Source organism: Bombus impatiens, unplaced genomic scaffold (assembly GCF_000188095.3).
Source record: "Bombus impatiens unplaced genomic scaffold, BIMP_2.2 scf_0129, whole genome shotgun sequence".
Lineage (NCBI taxonomy): Eukaryota > Metazoa > Arthropoda > Insecta > Hymenoptera > Apidae > Bombus > Bombus impatiens.
Window position 1 is genome coordinate 472,394 of NT_176548.1, and position 18,640 is coordinate 491,033.

At 39.3% G+C, this 18,640-nt stretch overlaps 2 protein-coding genes across 5 annotated transcripts in view; one reads left to right on the forward strand and one right to left on the reverse strand.

Annotated features, from left to right (window-relative positions):
* Positions 1 to 3,640: 3,640 nt before the first annotated feature.
* Positions 3,641 to 5,385, forward strand: LOC100748241 (juvenile hormone acid O-methyltransferase). The gene is made up of 5 exons (XM_003486666.4): positions 3,641 to 4,256; positions 4,318 to 4,489; positions 4,563 to 4,695; positions 4,768 to 4,915; positions 5,094 to 5,385. The coding sequence occupies exons 1-5, from the start codon at positions 4,070 to 4,072 to the stop codon at positions 5,294 to 5,296; spliced, it is 843 nt and encodes a 280-aa protein (XP_003486714.1). The 5' UTR covers positions 3,641 to 4,069; the 3' UTR covers positions 5,297 to 5,385.
* A 107-nt stretch (positions 5,386 to 5,492) lies between these two features.
* LOC100741416 (1-phosphatidylinositol 4,5-bisphosphate phosphodiesterase classes I and II) overlaps positions 5,493 to 18,640 on the reverse strand; it is a 15,054-nt gene continuing 1,906 nt past the window's right edge. The window contains exons 2-20 of one of the 4 annotated variants that reach the window (XR_001102006.2): positions 18,229 to 18,342; positions 17,968 to 18,114; positions 17,100 to 17,371; positions 16,903 to 16,987; positions 16,395 to 16,812; positions 16,169 to 16,289; positions 15,896 to 16,091; positions 15,502 to 15,826; positions 15,220 to 15,402; positions 14,918 to 15,127; positions 14,521 to 14,840; positions 14,141 to 14,455; positions 14,019 to 14,063; positions 13,737 to 13,938; positions 13,452 to 13,674; positions 13,061 to 13,376; positions 12,756 to 12,947; positions 12,222 to 12,664; positions 5,493 to 11,594 (exon numbers count right to left, since the gene is read on the reverse strand). Coding sequence is in view for 3 of the 4 variants with exons in the window: in XM_003486694.4 (XP_003486742.2) it covers positions 12,542 to 12,664; positions 12,756 to 12,947; positions 13,061 to 13,376; positions 13,452 to 13,674; positions 13,737 to 13,938; positions 14,019 to 14,063; positions 14,141 to 14,455; positions 14,521 to 14,840; positions 14,918 to 15,127; positions 15,220 to 15,402; positions 15,502 to 15,826; positions 15,896 to 16,091; positions 16,169 to 16,289; positions 16,395 to 16,812; positions 16,903 to 16,987; positions 17,100 to 17,371; positions 17,968 to 18,114; positions 18,229 to 18,342 (3,807 nt within the window). In the remaining variant the exon portion in view is untranslated. Of the gene's footprint in view, positions 12,665 to 12,755; positions 12,948 to 13,060; positions 13,377 to 13,451; positions 13,675 to 13,736; positions 13,939 to 14,018; positions 14,064 to 14,140; positions 14,456 to 14,520; positions 14,841 to 14,917; positions 15,128 to 15,219; positions 15,403 to 15,501; positions 15,827 to 15,895; positions 16,092 to 16,168; positions 16,290 to 16,394; positions 16,813 to 16,902; positions 16,988 to 17,099; positions 17,372 to 17,967; positions 18,115 to 18,228; positions 18,343 to 18,640 lie in introns of all 4 variants that reach the window. The other 3 variants (XM_003486694.4, XM_012381290.3, XM_012381288.3) reach the window with 3 other exon arrangements.

An 18,640-nucleotide genomic window follows, 5' to 3' on the forward strand; every position in this document is an offset into this window, starting at 1 on the left:
CAGCCGGCTTCTGCGAGAGAACCATCCATTTAAAATGTCTCCCTTAAATCTCCAACACCACCGGCAACCACTACCATCACCGCTCTGCCGCCGCTGCCACCGCCACCATCTCCGTCTCCACCTCCACCGCCACCGGCGCTACCGACTTTCAGTAGTCGCCTCCAAGCTCACCCAACCTCCGGTGCCGAGGGCCTCCCTTGCACAGCCACCGGTTTCTTCCACCCCTCACTTTTATATCCACCTAAATCCATCCATTTTAAATGACGGATATTTTCTCCGAGCGACTGTATGGATTTTCATACTTTCCTCCGAAGGAGAGAAGGCGTGCATAGAACACGCGCTCACCGTTTGTCCGTTAATATTTTCGCACACGGCGAAGGGATGCTACTCCGACCCTTTTAACCGAAACCAACCTTTTCGTTTCGGCGCTTGAAACTTTGACATCCAGTTACTCGTACACCCATTCTTCTACTTTCTGAAAATATTCTCTTATTCCTGCCGTTGTCGCTCCTTGTCTCGCAATGCATAGGTCTTTTGTTATCGCGTGGCAACGATTCGACGCCGATAATCGAGGTAAAATTTCGAAGGAGAGGGGTCCACGAAGAATCGAGAGGTCTGGGTCGTGGACAATACGCTACCGTTTATGGTTAGATCTCTGAACAATAGTAAAGTCATGGAAGAAGAGAGGTCACTTGTGTCACGCGCAAATGTAAGCGTCGAATTTGCGTAGAGAAGTTGCGGGGGCAGAAGACGTTATAGATATCGAGCGACATGTATTATTGATGCGAAGATGCCATCGAGTAGCTTGTTTCCTTTTCTTCTTGTTTCTTCTCTTTTCTTCCATTCTACCAGCGAAGGAAACCTAAACAATGCGGCATCCAATGTATTACAGATTCGGTACGAACGAAAGTTCATCGTGTCGAATACGATTCTATCGGTGGTTCGTGTTTGCAAAATTAGCAGAGACGAGAAGCTGGTTCGCAGCACGGATAGCAAAGGTCAGCGTGTAACCCGCAATAATTACAAGTCTGGTGCATTATGCACGGTCGGCCGAATGCGGAAGGAACGTCAGGTCTCCGGCGTCGAGGCTTCGAGAACCGAGTATATGTATACTAGAAGGGGACGCCGCCTTCTTCCATTAATCTCGCGGCAATCGAAATTAGCATAATTGACGGAGCGGAGAATAGCGGCCTGTTCGACTCTGAAACGCCATCTCGTATAATCTCTCCATATATCTCACTCAGTGTTTTCCGATAAAGCACGCATCCGCGAAAGGACCATCGACCTGACAATCGTCCACGCCATCAAGAACCCAATCCAAAAAGTCACGGAGTATCGTTTGAAATTGATTCGAAAGTTTCTTATATGGTTCGCCGAATTATTCCCATGTTTCTGTCAAGTCTTAAACGTAACGATGCTGTTTTTAATTGTAAAAATTAAACGCAAAATAGAAATGTACTTTGACTTAAAATTTCTACTTTTTCCGGATGTGCCTCTCGCGTTCCCTGTCTCTTTCTCTCTGCCTATTCACGAGCGCTCATCTTCTCGAGCAAGACGTATCGACACGGATTTTTTTCCGCGTCAGTCATTTATCAAAGCCCTTCGTTCTCTCCGCCGTCTCCTTCATTCGATACACGCGAACCTAGAGACGAGGATTTAGGCAAAGAGACGAGACGAACGCGGGAAGAGAAGGATACGGAAAAAAAGAGCAACGTTTTTCCTTCTTCGTCCTTCCTCCTATTCGTTCTCCGAAAGGAAAAACGTTGCTTTCGTGGAAGATGAGAAAATCCTCGAATCTTGTGTAACGGAGTAGTAGTAGTACGGTACCGATAGAACACTTTGAAAGAAAAGGTGAGAGAGGTCGCGAGCAAGAGGCGGTCTCTATCTATCATTGCCTCGCGGGTTTCGCATCCATCTTCCTTTTCCACCACGATCCGCCTTGTTCTACTCCCCTCGAGCCTCTCGCGCATCCTCTTCCGCCATACTGCGCCATTATTCTCTCCCTTTTCCGTCTCTCTGTCTGCCTATCCGTCGATCCTTCTATTCCAACGTGGTTTTATCTCGAGCAACGTTCGAGTCGAGTAAAATCTCGAAGAACCGACGATTCTCTCGGTTGAATTCTTACTCCACAACTGCAAAGCTCGCATAGTCTCCGGAAGGTAGATACGCGTCATGAGCTTTTGTTGGCGCTTAACGAAATAAATGTGGCTACATATTGCGTTTGTTTGTGCGTTATGTGGAGACAAAAGGAAATTCGAGGATAGGGTAACAACCGCAGAGGTCGCAACAAAGCGGGTCAAACGGTTTTTATACCGTGGCGTCAAGTTGACATCTGTTCCCAAAATCTAACTGCTATAGTCCTATTGTACGACTGAAATTATTCCAGTTAACCTGTTTAACGAAGAAACGCTCTTCGCCCTACGTATATAGGCCTGAGCTACGGTTATATTTAGGGTTCACGCGTATGCAAATACCAGGCTACAGCGTCCGAGAATGCAAATCCATGGCAAACGAAAGATAAGCGCTGAATCCCTGTGATCGATCGGAAGAAACGTCGCTCCAGTTTAATTTATTAATTACGCTCCGTGGAGAGAAAGGGCGCAGGATCGCAGCAGCCGGACTATAAAAATAACGACGACATGCGCGCGATAAATACAGCATGCCGTAGCGAAACAAGAATACACGCTGAGAACCATCATCTGTATAACGAGGGCGGCTTTTAATCGAGCGAAAAATACAATGTTTGCGCTGCGAATAGACCTCGATGCTAGGTTCAATTTCCTAACGACACCTTTCGCTAGGTGGGAATGGTGGTCAGAAAACAGTATATCCGAGAAATGCAGCGATTTTAACGTAAACTTTAAATTCAGAAAAATCTACACCATCCTTTATCAATAAATTTTACAATATTCCTATCTAAAAATATTCATAAACCGATCTCTGTTCATCGTATAATGTATCTGCCAGATGGATCGAGACTTCTTTCCGGTTAATGATCCCTGTTACGAAGTTAAAACGGCTACAAAACGGCGGTGCAACCAGGCCTACCTGGCAATCGGGCAAAATATTATTTGTACGAACGAATGCAGCCGAACTAGAATGCATATCAAACTGCAGTTCAAGTTTAGCCATTCGTGAATGTTCGGTAAAAATCGGACGGTACCGAATCTACACGGCCCATAAACCGGCCGCGACTACTTTCCCCCTTTCGTCTTAGCACCACCTCATCCCTCGTACGAAGTAGGTCCAGACCTATCCTATCAAATTTCGATGTTCTAAACGCACGGTGGACCTTCCGCTATACATTTCGTTATCGATGTCATGGGCACGGTGTAACTAATATACGCGAGTCCAACAGTTCCGATTCCATCTTCTTTCGATCGTACAAAGTCGATAATTGACAAATATTCATACGCGAGGATCAGGTTGGCGAAATATTGACGACGTTCAAGGAGTTTAAGGAGCTGACGCTTAAGTAGAATCACACTGGGTACGACCGTCGTAGTCGAAGATCCGGAAAAGGCGCGCGATCACGATAGATCTACGGCACAAAGGATGGAATAAGAAATAACAGATCTTCAAAATTATTAAACGGACAAGCAGCCGATTCTAAAACATTCCAGACGTAATCATAGAAGAGGTCATTCAACTTTCAAACGTGACCATCTTCCACGCGTGACAAGAAAGGAAAAAAGAAAAAGTGAAGGCAGTGACGGAAGCAAAGAAAAAAAGAGGAGGAAAATAATAAAGTAAGAATATGGGAGAAGTATGTCTGTATGGCAGGAAGGTTATTTGTACGACTCACCGAATATAAATACCAAAGTTGGGTCGAAAAGTCACCAGTAGAAGATCTGGCGGTGTATTGAGTCAATACATACTTTTCTTCCCCACCCCCGGAACACCGAAGCCATTGTCACCGATCGACATAAATCTTGAAAATTTCACGAATTGTCGCGGTCGCTCGAAGATCCATAACCGCGAGACACGTAGGAATCGTTCGACCGTTCGCTTCGAACTAAGTTTCGTTAGAAATTCATACATCGTTAGAAAGATAAACAGTCGAATAGAGATGAACATGGTAGAAGAATACGTGAACGCGAGCAAGTCTCAGTACCGCGACGCGTTCGACATTATCGAGGAATTCAAGAAAGAGATGTCCGAAATGAGGGGGAAGTGCATCGACATCGGTTGCGGACCAGGGGACGTTACGAAGAAGCTGATCCTACCTAAGTTGTCACTGGAAGCGGAGCTAGTAGGTAAAGGAACAAGGACAAAAGGATGGTTGAAGTATGGTCCAGACATTGTAAATGTTTGCAGGGGCGGACATATCGAAGGCGATGACCGATTACGCAAGGCAGAAGTACCAGGGCGAGAAACGCTTATCGTTCTTGCAATTGGACATCGAAACCTTGGCTTTACCTAACGAGGAATTAGCCCAATATAGCAACGTACTCTCCTTTTATTGTCTCCATTGGTGTCACAACTCTTGGTACTGTTCGCCCCTAACTCTCTTACTTAATTATTCTATCGTGCAATTTAACGTTCGTCGTTGTTGAATTTAGGAGAGCCTTCGACAATATTTACAAGTTACTGCGACCAGGAGGAAAAGCTCTGGTTATGTTCCTGGCTTGGAACGACGGTTTCGATGCCTACATGAGGATTCACGAGAACCCACGATACAAACCATATATGGAGGTAACGCGTCTAATAATATTTTTCCAATAATTCAAATTTTCTGAATAACTCAGCCAATCGCTCTCGCTTTAGGACGCAAATCGCTTCGTGCCTTTTTTCCATCGGTGCAAAGATTCCCGAGCGGCATTAAGGAAGATGCTGGAGGACGTAGGCTTCGAGATTCTACACTGTAGCAGGAGAGAAAAAAGCTTCGTTTACCAGAACATGCAAATATTAAAACGTACAGAATCGTAGTGTATTGGTCAAGTATCGTAACTATATAATTAAATCGCGTTTCCTAGCTGGCGATAATAAAAGGAGCAAAGGAGCTTGAATAGCTGGGATCAAGAGCAAAGTAACGGAAATATAGGTTGAAAAGGAGGTTACACGTTGTAAAAGCGGATCGATCATTGTTGCAGGTCATATGATTGCGGTTAATCCCTTCATCTCGCGGATCCCTGATCACCTCAAAGAGGAGTTCGAGAATGTGGTAGTGCGCGAAGTAGCGAGCCAGAAGATCCTATTCCCGAACAAAAACGACAACGGTCAACAAGAATATAGTATTTTGGATAGATATCACATTCTTGTGGCGTATGTAAAGAAGCCTTCCGACAAATGCTGAAAAATTCATTAGGAATTTTGTTTTGATCACAGGGATGAGAGTTTATCATTGTATCCGTCGTTATTAATAAAACAGGTAAAATGGCATTATTGATTTTGTAATTTCATTGATTCTGTGACTGTCGTCGACGACAATGGTAGTAGAACAAGGGAACATCAAAAGGAGAAGCGAGTCAAGACGCAAGTAACAACACGTATTGTTTCTATCACGCTAATCTTTATTGTACGCTATATTCTTTGATTTTACAATACGGTACAGCCATTTATAGAATATCGTTAAAATTCATATATCGTCATACGGATATAAGTGGGTTTGTTATTATTTTTGTTTTTTTTTTTTTTTTTTTTTTTTTTTTTTTTTGTTTTACAGTGCTTACGATATCCATACAGGGAATAACAATTTTACTAACACTTCTTCCTAAAAAATACACCCAAGTTTATAAGTCAGTTGACATCGATTGTTTCGGTATTACGACGCTTCCTCCAAGTCCGAACAAATTTAATCACCATACTAGAAACAAGAAGAATATCGATGCGGCGTAAATCGCCAGGACTTCGTTTCACGCGATTCGGCAAAGAGTTCAACTCGTCACGTGGATGTTCTACTCGTTTACTCGAGAGAACAACGGTCGCGGATCACTCGACGAGAACGGTACCGAAACTCTATATGGAAACAACTCGAGATTGACTATCACGGACTGAAACTGACCGTCGTGAATCAGAGATCGATGTCGGTTAAAAGTTTCAACGTGCAGCATGTCTACGAAGTTGTCTCTATCGCGTTTACATCTATAACACGGACCTATGCTTAAGCGAGAAACAATGTAAATGCGTCGAAATCGAAAAATATCCCAAAATATAGGAAAACAGTCCAAAGGGGGAACGATAACCGATAAGTCGCGATGGCGATAACACGCGACTGGACAGAAAGGTGGAAGTAGTATACATATATGTAAAAAACGATTCAAAAAAGTCTTATCGTTACGGAAGATCTGGTGTGAATTTTTCACCGCGACGAAAGGGTTGATCGTCGCGTGAACAACTAGCGGAAACGGAGGGCCAGTTTGAGGAGTACGCGACAAGTGTCGAATGAAGCTTTCGACAAACCCATAGATCGCGGGGACACGTCGATATCATGGCAGATCAACCAGAGAATAGAACACAGACAACGGTATAAGGAAACAAAAAGAATGAAACACGTCCGTGCGACACGTGGCTCGCGTTCCGCGGATTGAAAGAGATGTGCGTTGCAACGAGATTCTACGACATCGCGGCTAACCATCGATTACAAATAGTTTTCGACTCGCGGAACGATACTGTTCAATCTTGCTTAACATACCTATCGAGTCTACATTTATAGGATATTACGCGTAGTATTAAAGGAAATCAAGCACGCATTTAGTTGAGTCTATGAACATCGTAGAATTTAAGCCTGATCGCTTATCGTTATTTCAACCGTAAAGGGAACATAGTACGATGAATACTGAAGTATACGAGACGAAGGCGCGCGAATAAATCAAAGTCGATGCCCAGAATCGACGCGGCTCCAGTGGTTTTCGTATTTGCGATTGATTATCGAATAATCGAATGCTTTCGTATTCAAAGATCTTAGAAATGAGATTCTACATTGAAATGGAAAACCGAACCGAAAACGCCGACTTAAAACTTCTTCTCGAAACTCCCACCTTTTTCCGGAAGTTAGGGAGGCGAAATTATTGTCTGTAACAGCTGCGTGTTTGTACGCGTAACACGCGTACCACGAAAAAGTAACTTTTTGCAGAAAATTAAATTACCGCGTTAAATCAATTGGCGCGCGGCGACGGTATAAAGTAGTTTAAAATATGTATCAGGACAAGATCTTGAGAACGTTACAACGAATAATTCTCCCCTGGCCGGTCTAATGTGGAAGCGACTCGTAATTTACGGTTAATAGGTACGCACGGTTTTGTACGGGCAATTAACAATAACCAGGGACGAGACGAGGGAGCCGAGTGGTAGCTCGTGGACGCGACCAAACGGCGAAACCCTTCATTTTCTCGGTGTGTTGCGTGACGGCCGACGAAAGAAATCGACCGTACCCGTTGCGGGATGGAAGTAACCCCGAGAGAAAACAAACTACGCGCGACACACGACCTGTCGTTCTAATTTGCGGAAGAAAAACGCGGTTATATTACGCGTCTCCACATCGCAAACGGATCGAGCGTTACTAATCGTCCGTAAATATTCCGCGACGATCGATACCACTGTTTCTTACGCGATACATAGGGAACAATAAATTTAGCTCAAATAGCTTTCCAAAGGATACCGATTAATGAGAAGAAAATATCGGCGAACCAACCAGCCTGTTTCAAAGAAAGAAAGACACAAACGCTTATGATACGATGCCGTGGAAATTACGTTGCTTCGTGTCCCCGCATCGAACTATGGAGAGTCGCTTAAAGTGGAAGGCAAGAATAATCATGACGATACATGTTCGACAAGGCTAAAGAACTACATGTATAACAATAAGAACACTCTGCTCGATAATCGAGAAACAATGCGAGAAAAACAACTATTTAGAAGATCGCAAGAAGAACGAACCAGTCGATAGAATGAAAAATCACACCGAACATCGAAGAACATTCGAAGCATCGAAGAATTGACAGACTTGACGATCGGAAAACAACGGCTTGTTTGCAGAGCTTGGCATTTGAATGCGATAAGAAAGCGTGTCCCGTTCTCGCGTGCTTGTTTCTCTGCTCGCTTTTTATCGCGCTTCGCGGTTCTGTAGAATAAGCTCACGGAAAACGTTGGACCGACAGACGAATCGAGTCAGGTACGAAGAATCGTTGTTTCACAAGAGATCCTTGTTATACGGGAGCCGGATAATTGTACGGTATCATAGAAAAAGATTGCGCGAGGTGGAAATTGTAACGCGAGACCATATAATAAACACGATCGAATTTTGGTTGACGCTTGTTCGCGCGAGACACTCTCCTGGGCACACGTGATTAACGAAACTCCTGGAAGAAAAGACTAAACGTCCTTTCAAAAATCTCACGCATGGTATCTCAAAAAGAACGTGAACGACATTCCAAACCGTCATGATCGTCGATAGGCCGTTTCAAAATTCCTTACAACATACAATCGCAATGTGTACGTACAATCTGTACACCCTTTGTCGCGTCTCTTTTAGTCGATACGCCGATAAAATGTGCGCGCAATTCGCACGAATCGCCGCCGTTCGATCAGCCGCGATCGTTCGTTCCGTCGGGAAAACATATTTCAATTTTGGCAAGCTTCGCGATACGACAGCTGATACGATATAGCGAGTGTCCCGATTTGTCTTCGTATGGATTACGCGACGATGTATCGTATACAAGTAACACAAAACTAGCCTCGCATTAACTTTATATGAACAACGACTATACTAGTACTGCCACCTTTTCGCTACTCTACTATTAACAACATCAACAGCAACAACACATAATATATCAACATGAATATAATATCTGTCCTCGTAGCCTAGTTCTTTCTTATACTTATACATTAGGTACGTGTGTAATATACATAATATACGAGCGCGTATACGCTGGCACAGATAGCAAATACATTCAGACGACCTGTCTCTCGAAGACGTTCTAATGGCGCTCGCGTACGCATTATGCATATTACAGGAATATAGGAAAAGGACGAAACGATGATCGTCCCGATTGAATTGTGCGATATCTTTAAGATATGGCGCGCGGAGAAAAAAAAATATTCAAAGAAAATGCATTGCGCGAGCCGAACCTGACTCGATTTTCTCGGAGGACTTTTGCACACCGGCTCGCGAGACCAAAATGTTTGCGGCAAAACTATAGATACGAACAATCGAAACGTATTCGACGCGGTTCGATATCGCCGCAACACACGTAACCTGGTTAATCGAGGAACTGATTCTCTTCGCAGTTCGATTATTCGTAAAACGTTCCGCTCTTGTCTATACAAGCGTTTGGAGAAATTTACGCCCACGCATCGCCGCGATACCTGTACGGTTCTTGGAAATCTATCGAACATTGTGCTTTGCATCGAATCGTGAAAATCTTCTGGTACCCCAACTTCCTTCCTCACCCCGTTGAACCCGTTTGGTATCGCAAGGATCAGCGATGCGAGAGGCGTGCATCGTTGCGACTAAACGATCAGAAAGACATCGACACACGTATAATGTGTATACGAACATTACATATATATGTATACATATTATAATATATATATAAACTTCCGATAATCTTGTACGACTTAGCATAATATACTATTGATTTCTCTCGCGTTAGAACGCTACAGGTAGTCCAATGACTACCGCTACTTAAATTATACCCGCTTACATTTACATTATCTCATCTTTTAATAGATTATCACTGATTTCCTCTCGACTTAAATATTCTCACCAATCGAGTCCACCGCAACGTATAACATTTTTCTTTTCCTTCTCCTCTTGTGGAAGATGGTAACTCGTTGAGAAATGCAATCACGATAAATCGACATAAACTTAAGGAAATGGTAACTCGACGTGTACGACCGTTTCATCCGGATGGAAATCTACAGCTACGTTTAAGCGGACACGCTAAACTACCTAACGCTAAACTGATCTCTTTCTGCCGGATACGCAACATACGATAATACCTATCTTATAATAACAAAAATACAGTGTTTTGCACATGAATTAAACAGCCAGTTACTATAACATTGCTAGAGGTTTAGGATACCTTCTCACTATGTTTCTCATAGGACTTGCAATTTTCGCTATCGTCAGTATCTTTCCGTTATCGAGCGCATATTCTACTTCAGTCGACCAACTAAACCGTACGAGTCGCTCGCATACCTACTACCAGAAAAATTCTATGCCTCGAGAAAACAGTGTATACCCAATTCATACATCGTTGGTTGCATTGACTCATTGTAAAATCGTCCAAATTATAAATACGATAAAAGAAAATTTCATAAAAATTGTTGCGTCAAATGATCTTTAGAAAAACGAAGTAACCCTAAAGATATAAATTTACACAAAACTAACATGTACAATTGGAGCGTAGAACTGCGCAACACGGAGAACGTTGACTCCCTTTTCGCGATATCTCGCAAAAATGGTCAAAATGAAACGAGCCTAAACACTAACAAGTTACGCAAACGTTCATTGTGCAGATTGAAATTTTCGCAAGACACACGAAACTTTGTACATCGTAATATAAAAGAGGCCCCGTTAAATAAATAAATCGACGGTGGCAAAATAATCAAGAACAGACAATAGTTTACCAACGATTCAGGATCAAGTTCAGTCTCCAAATCGAAGGGATTGATCCGCTCGTAACCCGTCGGCGCAACATAAACGACGACAGTATTATAATTGCAAAGGTACTCCTTTCCTTTCTATTCGCATTGATCACGATTACGTTTTGTTTGTGCACGTGAATGTATACGAATGTTTGTGTGCGTGCGTGTATGTGTGTGTATATATATATACACACATGTTGCATATTATAAGATGTAATGGTATATCGGTCATGAGCACGAATCATCAATAAAACGACATTTTGTAAAAGCTCGCGATTCTCCATACTTCCGACGTACAGAAATGACGATTACCAAATAAATTAATGCGATGGATCACACGAGAAAGATTTACAATGCATAGGTGTGTGGCGTTTAACCCCAAATTTGTAATAACTGTTAAGAATATACATATATATGTACATATGTATGCACATATGTATGTATATATAATATACATATATATATTAAGATATATGTGTATATATATATATATATATATATATATAATACGTATGTGTAATATCGAATTACTTAAATTATCGTATAATTAGAAACAACAAGGACAATGTTACAGCGTAACATTTTTGATTGTCTTCCTAAAAGAGGCTCGCCCCAATCGTTTCGCTCCGGCCTCAAAATGGCTGCAGCATGAAGTCGCGTGGTACAAAAACGCTAGAAACGTTTCCATTAATATTTAGTTTCTTTTTTCTTCTTTGTTTTTTTTTGTTTTTTCTAGATTTGCTTTCTTTATACAATACGGTCTCTTTATCATTCACAATACGGACTATTCAAAAAATGTCTTTATACGGAGTACTTTCAGTCAAAAATATATCAAATCACGCACACGCCCATCCGAATCGTAAACTTTATCGCGTTCCTTACCTCTAGGCCAAAGAGATTTCACTCTCACTAACGTACTTCCTTTATCGTCGCATTTTGAATTCGGCAAAGTCCGACCAACACACCGATCAGTAATGTTTTTTCGTATTATAAACAACCCGAGTATCCTGGAACGCGATTTAACATCGACTTGTTAATTAAATAACATCTTATACATATAATAACAAGTTAAATAGTAGCACTTAGAAACATTATTCTTATTTAGAATCGTGTACCTCTCTCACATAGTCATACTCTTCACTCTTACCTTCCGAAATTTCATTGGCTTTTAAAATGGAACAAAATCTCGGCACTGACAACGATGATCTTTTATGTAAAGAGAATAGTGCATTTAATACTATGCGTAAGTAACATCGAATAAAAAAAGAAAACAAAAGAAAAGAAAAGATAAACTTCCTATCCTTGCGAACGCAATGGTCAATGCTACTTTCCGTGTTGAGATCAAAATGGCGTTCTCGCATGCGCAGAGAATCAATCGATTAAACAATCGATCGATATATATTACTAATCTTTCAAAGAACTTTGAGTAAATAGAAAATAGTCTTAACGCGTTATTCAACGCCGAACCTTTCATAATAACTCATATGCGACGAGATTCTCGTGTTTGAATGCATTTATCCGTAGCAATCAGTTAAAATGTTGCTTATCAGATCATTAAATCTTTTCAAAAGACATTCCTCGTACGTAAGACGTTTATAAAATGCTTTGTGGACAAAACATCATATAACAATTACCTTCTAATCTGATGGCGTTCTGCTCATCGAAATCATATATCACCTTATAAATGCTGCACGTTTTGCAAAGGAGATTTTTGGAAGTAAATAAAATTATTTTAGCAAAACACAGGTAACTGCGTAGACTTCGCGAATTTTCTATCATTACACCGCCGCTGCGACCCCTTTTTGTTTGGGATGCGCAACGCACAATCTGTTACTATCAACTTCCCAAATAGATACACGCTTTCAGCAAAAGCAGTTTACTGCCATGGATTTGAGAATATTTCAACCATGTCATTACGAGACATCGATATTAAATTATCGATCATTTTAGTCAATCAATACGTATTCCCACTAAGAGATTCCGGCATACTAGTTCCGCCGGATGGCGACAAAGGTAGCTCCCCACTCTCGAATTTACTACATCGACTGCTGTACTCTGCCATTAGAGATGCTTTGATCTGAATATAAGGAAACATACATCTTATATCGTTACCATCATATTACACAAATTGATAATCCTAAACTAAACACAATGTCATAAATTTGTACCTTTGTCCTTTCTGCTTCTAGCCTTTGTCGAACTTGTTCGTGCTGTCGTTCCAGCTCTGCCTTCTTTTTCTCATAAATTTTCGTTAACCGTGTACATTCATTCACGCCCTTTTCAACCGTGGACTTTGCAACTTCCCTCTTCATACGATCTAGCTCGGCTTTATCTTTATGTACTTTTGCTAGCTGTTTCACCTACGATTAAATACAAACGGCTGCTACAATATCTGATACGTAATTTAGGAAATACATTTTATGCATTATATTTTATATATCATATATATTATAGGACAATATAAGAAACACACTTCTCCATGCCTCGTGGCTTGAAGCTTTCTCATAACATCGGCGGTTTCTCGTTCCAAAAGTACTCTCAATGTTTTTAATTGATTAGATTGAGAGGTTTTCATTACTTTCTCTACTGTTGAAAACAAGCTTTCATAATACTTTTCTTGAAGTTCCCGTTCTTGTTGCACATGAGCTTTACATACAGCCAGCAAACGTTCGCTCTGACTTCTGGGAAGTCCCTTTGGAGCTCCACCATTTCCTTCGCGATTTTCTATGTCTGGGCATTCTGATGTTTCTGCTAAAGCTAACGTGCTCAACCCTACTTCGCTTGAAAAACTATAAAAAAATATAAAAATATATAATCATGTTTATACATGAATGGGGTTGCTTGAATAAAAATCATTAACTCACATATTCCTACTCGACAACCGTTTCACTAATTTATGGCTGACATAAAATTTCGATTTGTGCTTTTCACCATCAATAGATCCTTTTTGCGTTTGCATCCTTAATTTTTCTTTCTCATGCTTTTTCCGTAATGATTCGAGTTTTTTCTCAAGCTCCATTTTTTTCTCTCGGACGAGTTTGTTCTCCATTAATTTTTCTAATGATTCAGCCACTATTTCATCATTCACTGTATCATAAAACAATTGTTTATATCTTCTAAATAGAACGTGATAGGTAATCGATACTTACTGCCGCTGACATTGACTGGACTTTTATTTGTAGAAGCATCAACGGCTTGAACCGTAGGTGTCGACGTTCCATGCTCATTATCTTGTGAATCAGACGTGTTTATACCAGCAACAGATGGTCTACCATGAACATTCGTCGATGTCGGAGTAAGTGTTGGTAATTCACCGACAGATTGTAATCTTTTTGTCTTGACGATTTCCTCCTAAAACAAAACATTAGAACGGACATAATAATAAATTGATTTATATATATTGATCGAAATTTTTTGACCGACGAACTTACAGTTGGTTTAGAAGAAGTTGCTCCTTCACCAACTTTAGGCTTATCCTAGAAAATGTTAGTATGCATTTGTTAGTATATTAGTAAATTAGTAATAAATAAATTCTTAATGTTTCAAACCTTACATCAATTTCCTCCGGATCTTCTGCACAATCTGTAAGAACTGATAATTGCTTTTCCCTTTTTTCTGTTTCACTCTGATATTTAATTGGATTTGCCAAAGCTTCTGCAAGCTCACTCAGCCCATCTGGTACGTAATCCTTCACAATTACGTGTAAAAATAAATTTGCTAATGGTAATGGTTGACCACATTCTGTTCTAAGTGCGACATGTCGGTAGCCCGGACATAACCCAACCACAGGTAATACTCTGTGACCAATTAAACGACCTGATTCCTCGTACGCAGCTATTCTAATTGAAGCAAGTTCAGGCAGGACAACCTAATAAACAGATAAATCAAATCTTGTATTTATAACATCAGTTACATAGAAATATTACTTTTTACCTTTTTAAATATGAAAGGTTCCTCGTCGTACACAGGGTTAATTCCATTGTTTGGAACAATTTTCGTACGAAATCTCTTTCTCACTGTGTCTGCTGGTAAACCATACATATCTACTTCCACGTAAGTACCCACTCTTTTGTCTGTTAAGAACTGAGCCGATATTACGTGTATATGAACTGTTCCCGCTATAATACCATCTACAGTTGATTCCGCGAAAGGATCCAATCGTTGATCTTTTCGTCTCATAAATTCTGGCTTCAGAAGATACCCGCAACGTTGATTATATTCGAAAATTCCCAAGTTTAATTGCATAGCAAGATCTAACACACGAAATGGTGCAAATTAGTCTACACGCAATCCATGATTAATATTAAGTTTATTCAAAATACAAACATACCAAGTGTCTGATAATTTAATGCGACCAGTTGACAACCCGCATTCCAAAACACTTGAGGCATAAAATTACTAGAGTCGAAACGCGTGCCTGCCGGGTACACTCTAGATAGTTGATGTTTATTATAATTTACAAACTCTAATGGTCTTTCTTTTAAAAGCGTCGTAGCTTGTTTTTCGTCGAATGATGACATCTCGTACATACGATTTTTCTCTGTGAACATTGATCAAATAATGGAATCATAATATCAAATATAAAAAAGTTAATTTAATAATTGTTACTGTAATATACACATATGAACGTACTTTCAGCCGATTCGAAACTGTTGAAATGAACAGGTTGCACATAATTAACTAAAGCTGAAATTTCCGCTCCAGCTTCCGTTTCTTTCGCGCTAGATGCTACTTTGTCAGGTGCAGGCACTTTATCACATTTAATGTCTTCCACATTTGATTCATCCTCTTCTGTGCTTGATTCCTCTTCTTCATCTAAAAAACAAAAAAGGAGAGAAAAATGTAATTTTTTCTATGTTTTATAATAGTTAAAGTTATGATTTTACAACTATAATTTTTTTAATGAATACTAACCTTCATCATCCTGAGTGCTATCCTTACTACTTTGCCTCTGCTGCAGCATAGGGGGATGTGAAATGTCTCCATTTCCAATTTGCTGATCTTTGTCGGTCGTTTCAACTTGAGGAACAATATCTGGTGACGTACCATTCTCTCCCTCCGCTACTTGATTCGTTACTCCGTTATCTTCGTTTTCTTGAGTTCCTTCTTCAGATTCTGTTATTGGTGTCGGTTCCTTCTTCTTATGCTCCTTTTTCTTATGATGATGTTTCTTTTTGTTCTTGATTATAATCTTACGTTTTAACAAAGATGGAGGTGGTAACTCTTGTCCTGGTTCCAACTAAATAATACACATTACAAAACTGAGATTAGAGATAAAATGTTATGACTGTAAATATACTAAAAATACCTTATGAGATTCAAGAGGTGCGTCTAGCAGCATTTCTCCAAATAATTCTCTACAATACTGAGCTATTTTAGCTTGCTGTCTTGGATTACAATGATTTTCAAAGCTAAGAATAACAGGATATTCTGATGTTTTGAAAGCACTTTCAGCAATTGCTTCAATTACATCTCGTGCACTTATTTCAGGTACAAATGTATATCTACAAAATATTTCTAAAGGAGCGTTTCATACTTAATTTCAAATACAATAAATTATCTTGCTATAAAATAAAAATACCCATGCACAATGACAGGTTCATCAAATTTTCCGTTCCAAAAGTCCAATTCTACACATCTACAACCAGCAAGCAGACACTGACGATATATTTCAACGGAACTTTTTCCGGTAAGTTGATGTCCTAAAAATATTAAAAAAAATATAAGAACTAATATATTTAAATCGATATTTAAGGCGTTATTCAAAGCCTGATCGATTATGAATAAAAGTAACAAACGTGACGTACCTGTTAAGTATGTATTGTGACTAGAATTTATAAAGTAATGCGCAAGCGGCTGGTCCATATCGTCCGATAATTCAAGTTTCGATAAAGCTACGATTGGGTTATCTTCGCTCATTAAATACCTCAAAAATCCATCGAAACTTAGTTGACCCCGGTTGGCATTACATTTATTTGGTTCATATTGACTTATAATGTCCTTTGCTCTTGCCTCATTTGCATAAGGATACAATATCTCGTTTAAACGCGGATCTCTTTGAGTTTTATTCAAAAAATCAACAAATTGGGTGATGGACATTAGCCTACGCTTATTATTGCCTACGATGCGTTCGAAAACTTTTTCAACATCCGATCGTTGAGTAAGAGATTTATAAAAGTTGAAAAAATCTTCAAATTGAAATTTTTGTAATGATATTACGTCATTCTAAGAACAAACGGAATATAATTTTTAATGTCAGGGAAACCATATTCATATTAAATGTATAAAATGTATAAAATATGTATAAATACTCACTTTCCCAGATGGAAAACCGGAAATATCAAGCGCTTTCTCGACGCGTTTACGATCTTCTTTGTTTTGCGTAAACATTCTTATTATGCTGAAATAACAATATATAAAATATATATATATCTTATAACATTTATACGTATTATATATTTATTATATGTACTATATATCAAATTTAATACATATGTGAAAATTGTGCTCACTTCTTTACAGGAATCTTTTCTGACTTATCAGCTCCAAGTGTAAGTTTAGTGTGTGCTTTTTGTAAAAACATAGTTGTGCTGATATTTAATAGAGATAAATTATACGCGAGCTGAAAAATTTGCTCTGTCCAATGTTGTGCAACTTCTGCTCGTGTTGTACAGAAGTTAATAAAATTCATATTGACAAAGTCAGATCCATAGCAAATTGTTACTGTCTTTTCCTCTAAAGAATCTTGAGAACCCATTGTCACAAGATGCTTTAATTTGGCATCCTGAAAATCATTTGCTTGTCTAAGCATGTTGATAAAATACATATCTAAGATTTCAATGCAATGGTCCTAACAAGATTTATTCTGATGGAATTAGCTTATGCACATTATAATAATAATAGCAGTTTCTATTACAATAAGCTACTAACATTAACTGAAACTGCGAACAATATCACTTTAGAAAATGTTTATTGATTTATAGGAAAATGAAACAGATAAGAACGGCTCTGTTTCCTACATAACTAAGAATATGTCCATTGTGTACAAAGATAGGTGTGACTGAAAAAAATGAACTACATTGAGGACATAAAGTAGGTAACATTCTATTTATAGATTTGTCAATAATTATCATGTGGTGGTGCTGTGCGTCATTAGCAACCACGCAAAAACATGATATAATTATAGAAAGTCAAGACAGCTTCATTTCCAAATATTTATACCTAATGCATACTAATATATAGATCTAATGAAACATTTAACTAATTTTACTCTTGTCCGTTATGTAATCAACCATAAATTGACTTATCTAAATTAAAGGATAAGGAACTAAAATACATAAATTACCAAAGAAAAAGAATAAAGAAAGAACAATGTAATACCTTCGGTACTTTTGCGTGTTTCCCAGTTCTTGTATCTCTTATTACAGCAATATCCAACATATCCATCTCATTATGTTGATCCACCCAATGCAAATAGAATCCAAACTTGTCTACCTTCAATGTTACTGGAGTTACTATACCAGAATCCTATATAAAAATATAAATAAAATTAATATCATACATATAATAACATAGCTTGAATATTACAATTTAATTATACAATCTACAATATTGTACTATGATTTGTCTTGCAACTCATACCTCATCCCATTTGATGAATTTTTCTCCGTCTTGTAGTTGTTGAGACACCTCAATCGGTCTAAATTGCAAGACACTACCTGTTGTTTTGTTACCCGCCATCCTGCCTGAAGGATACTGCGAGTAGTTTGGTATAGAAGCAATATTACTTCTTAGCACATATGCATTAATAAAGGAGCAAGCGATGCAGGCTAATTATGCCAGTAGCAATGATAACAAGCACAAAGACCTTGATAACCACAATGACAATGACGATGATGTCAATGGCTGTAACCAAAATGTTGATGACAGCGGTAATACAGAAAAAAACGATGAGAGCGATGACGGCGTCGACAACAGTAATGGCACCAGCGACGAGAACGACGATGACGGCAACAACGGCGGCAACGACGATGATGACTGCGACGATGACGAC

Coding starts and splice junctions, on each gene's coding strand:
- LOC100748241 (XM_003486666.4), top strand. CDS start 4,070: ATGAACATGGTAGAAGAATACGTGAACGCGAGCAAGTCTCAGTACCGC. Junction 4,257..4,317: donor ACTGGAAGCGGAGCTAGTAG/GTAAAGGAACAA, acceptor AAATGTTTGCAG/GGGCGGACATATCGAAGGCG. Junction 4,490..4,562: donor CATTGGTGTCACAACTCTTG/GTACTGTTCGCC, acceptor TGTTGAATTTAG/GAGAGCCTTCGACAATATTT.